This window comes from Hevea brasiliensis, chromosome 5 (assembly GCF_030052815.1).
Source record: "Hevea brasiliensis isolate MT/VB/25A 57/8 chromosome 5, ASM3005281v1, whole genome shotgun sequence".
NCBI classification, from domain to species: domain Eukaryota; kingdom Viridiplantae; phylum Streptophyta; class Magnoliopsida; order Malpighiales; family Euphorbiaceae; genus Hevea; species Hevea brasiliensis.
The window spans coordinates 6119932-6123865 of NC_079497.1; the positions used below are offsets into that span (position 1 = coordinate 6119932).

At 32.6% G+C, this 3934-nt stretch overlaps 1 protein-coding gene across 1 annotated transcript; it reads left to right on the forward strand.

Moving 5' to 3' along the window:
* On the forward strand, positions 1 to 2336 carry LOC131169132 (probable terpene synthase 6). The gene is made up of 6 exons (XM_058147838.1): positions 1 to 120; positions 261 to 531; positions 753 to 1125; positions 1219 to 1437; positions 1546 to 1678; positions 1797 to 2336. The coding sequence occupies exons 1-6, from the start codon at positions 1 to 3 to the stop codon at positions 2334 to 2336; spliced, it is 1656 nt and encodes a 551-aa protein (XP_058003821.1).
* The last annotated feature ends 1598 nt before the right edge of the window (positions 2337 to 3934 follow it).

Consider the following 3934-nt stretch of genomic DNA (forward strand, 5'->3'; position numbering starts at 1 on the left):
ATGGCAGCGCAAGTAGAGCATTTGGCAAGCAACATGGAGCAAGAGATTTCTCGTCCATTGGCTTACTTCCCCGCTACCGTGTGGGGCTGTGACTTTGCTTCACTTCCTCTGTTTAACTCCGTAAGCCAACATTCAAACTTTTCTTTTTCTGTTTAATTACATGTAATATAGATAACTTGTAATTTTTGATAATCGAAATTATAATTAATTATAATTACAGCTGATTGACTCGAAAACTATATTTCTCAACCTTAATGCAGGAAATTGAATCATATACTAAAAAGGCGGAGGTGCTAAAAGAAAAGGTCAAGGACATGCTAATGTCTTCCAAGAAAGATTTGATCAAGAATATTGAGTTTATCAATTTATTATGTCGTCTTGGTATATCATATCATTTTGAAAATGAAATTGAAGAACAACTGAATCACATTTTTAATGTCGTCCACGATAATATTAACGATGACTATGATCTTTATAATGTCGCGCTTTTGTTTCGAGTTTTAAGACAGCATGGATACAAAATATCTTGCAGTAAGTAGCTACTTATGATAAAAATTTATTTTATTTTATATGTTTTATAATACATCTTACAACTTAGGTCCATTTAGGCAAGAACAATCTCTCCATATATAAATATATATTATTGCTTAATAAAGGTCAATTGTCAAAAGGAAAGACGCAAGAAATAATGTGACCTACTAATTAATAAAGATGGTTGCATGAAGTGGGTGGTGTTGTGATTTGTGAATCAGATGTGTTCAAGAAATTCAAGGACAGCGATGGGAAGTTCAATAAAGCCATATCCAATGACGTAAAAGGAATTCTTAGCCTTTACGAAGCGAGCTTTGTGAGTATGCGTGGAGAAGATATTCTAGATGAAGCAATTGCTTTTGCAAGGCCACTCTTGGAGTCTCTGGCTATGCAATCAAGCCTACATCTGGCAAAACACATAAATGATGCCTTAAGCATGCCTTTTCACAGAGGCCTGCCACGAGTAGAGGCTAGGAAATTCATCTATTTCTACGAAGAAGAGGAGTCTCACAATGAAACTTTACTTAAGTTTGCCAAGTTAGATTATAATCGAGTGCAGTTACTGCACAAGCAAGAGCTAGGTGTTGTCTCCAGGTACACTTTGTTTGAGAGATCAGAGGGAGATATTTTTTTATGTGTATATGATATTTACATTCGATATTGTTATTTAATTGTGTTTTTGATCAGGTGGTGGAAAGAATTGGATCTTGCAAAGGGTCTTCCTTATGTAAGAGACAGAATTGCCGAGGGATTTTTTCAATCAGCTGGAGTTCAATTTGAGCCTGACTTCGCTCTTTCTCGCATACTTTTAACAAAGTGTATTCAGATACTGGCATTGGTAGATGATACATACGATTCGTATGGTACACTTCAAGAACTACAATGCTTTACAGATGCACTGGAGAGGTTTCACATCCTTGCCACCTAATTATTAACCTCTTGTATTATTCATTATGTGTATCAAATTCCTCTTCTGAATCATATTGTCTCTCATTTCCATTTCACAATTCCCAGGGGCAACTCTGATCAGCTACCTGCAGATTATCTGAAGATTCTTTACAAGGCGGTCTTAGATTTTTTTGAGGAATTGGGGGATGGCGAAGGCAATGAAGGAAGATCCTATTGTATCAATTATACAAAGGAGAGAGTAAGAACTATATCTAGCGCCATGATTTTTGCTATCAATATACAATTAATTAATCAACGAATACGAACTGATTTTCTTTTCTTTTTTCTTTTTCTTGTTAAATATATGCATGGATTAGTACAAAGAAGTGGTGAGATCTTATCTTGTGGAGGCACAGTGGTTTTATGATGGCCATTTGCGACCATTCAATGAGTACATGCATAATGCATTAATCTCATCCTGTTTTTCCCTACTTCCGCCAGTAGTCTTCCTTGGAGTGGAAAAACTTGCAGGGGTTAAGGAGTTTAAATGGCTAGAAACTAACCCAAAACTTGTTGAAGCTTCCAAATTCTTTGGCCGTTTACTAAATGACATGGTGGCCCGCAAAGATGAAGAAAAGGAAGGACACTGTTTAGCTGGAAATTGCTACATGAAAGAATATGGTGTCTCAAAAGAGAAGGCGATGGAAGAGCTTCGAAAGATGTGTGACAATGCATGGAAGGATATGAATGAGGAGTCCATGAGGCCAACTGCTGTCCCAATGCCTCTTATCACGAGCATAGTAAACCTTGCTCGTATGATGGAAGTTGTTTTCCAGTACGATGATGGATACACTATCGCCTCAAGCTTGAAGGACCATGTCACCTTAATGTTCGTGGAACCAATACCTGAAGACTGACATATGTGTGCTTTCTATGTTGTTTCTTGCTTTTGTTTCCTTCTTATATAGGTGCTATATATAGAAAGTGCAATAGTAGGCACAATAATAAAATAAATCTGCGCCTCGTCTCAGTCCAAGAAGATGAAATTTCTTGGCGGAAAATAATTATGTGTATCTCTTTCTTACTGTAATTTATATGCTTGTGGTGAATGAATTCCTCCTATAATAAAATAAAAAAATGTTGTGCATATCTTTTTTAGGAACTAATTTTGTATTTCAGTCACACTCAATAATTTGTCCATAAATATATATGATTCTAATAACGAGTGAATTACAGCCAACAACACTATTACACAATAGTATATATTTCTTTTTAAATAAATTAATCTTAAAATGTGATTTTTTTTTTTTAATTCCAAGTCTCCAGCATTAGTAGAAAAATAAAAGAAATTATTTAAAGCCAAAATGATCATTTTGTACCTCTCCGTTTAATGGGCTGGGCAAGTATGCAGCTTTTCTGTTCCTGCTTTTTTTTAAAATAAAATAAAATAAAAACATTTCAAGTTGTTAATTATTGATGGAAATAGAAGTTTAAAAAAGAAGTTATTGTTCTTCAGTACTTTATTGTTCAAATTCTGTAAACTCTTGTTAAAAAAGAAGTTAGAAGGGTAAAAGGGCACTTTATTGTTCTTAAGTACAACAAAAATATCATTTTTTTCTTTTAATATTTCACAGGTGTTTTCAACCTAATGAATCAGAATAAAAGTATCACCTCTTTTAATAATTTATAATAATGTCCAAAACACAGCAGAACAAACATAACAAGCAAGCAGTAACAAAACAGACCCATGAGCAAAGTGATTAACAAGGAAAAACTGGAAGCGTTGAACTAAGAAGCTGCAGATATAACAAAAGCAAAGGATGGAGAACCAGGAGCCCAAAGTCTAAGTGGTGTAAGTGCAAAACAAGCTCCTGAGATCGAACCATATCCCCTATGTTTCAAAAGTTTCAGTAGAATATATGGTTGGTTGAGGCAGCAAGGGGAAGCAAGAGGCTCGAACTGATGCTCCAATCGAAAATCCAAACAAGCAGAACGAAAAAACAAATCATACCTGATCGAAAATCCATTGAACTTTATGATTTTTTTTTTTTAATTTATAATCCATTTTTGCTTATTTTATAGAATTATGCAATATTATGTGCAATTTATGAAATTTATAGAATATTCAAAGAATTGAAAAAAAAAACTCAATAAAATAAGTCCAAATCAACAAATAAATCAAAATTGATTTGATTTGATTTGTTAATTCAATATTATTTATTTAATTTTTTTTAATTATTTTTTATTCATTCGATTTGAAATTAAATGAAGCGGTTGTATAACCTTAATATATAAGGTATTGAATGCTGCTGATGAGGACATATATAGAAATTTTTTTTGGTTTAATATATAAAAAATGAATAATAAAATATTATTAAAAATATTAACTAATGTCATTTATTAATTTATCACATATACAAATATATTATTTTGTCTTGATAAAGTTAATTATTAAAATAAATTACAATTAAATTTTTATAAGTAAATAAACTTTTAAATGCACAAAATATTTTTT

Bases quoted from the DNA above. Each gene is read 5' to 3' on its own strand.
- LOC131169132 (XM_058147838.1), top strand. From the start codon at position 1: ATGGCAGCGCAAGTAGAGCATTTGGCAAGCAACATGGAGCAAGAGATT. The intron at 1,438-1,545 runs GTTTCACATCCT...CACAATTCCCAG, and splicing joins TTTACAGATGCACTGGAGAG to GGGCAACTCTGATCAGCTAC. The intron at 1,679-1,796 runs GTAAGAACTATA...TGCATGGATTAG, and splicing joins TCAATTATACAAAGGAGAGA to TACAAAGAAGTGGTGAGATC.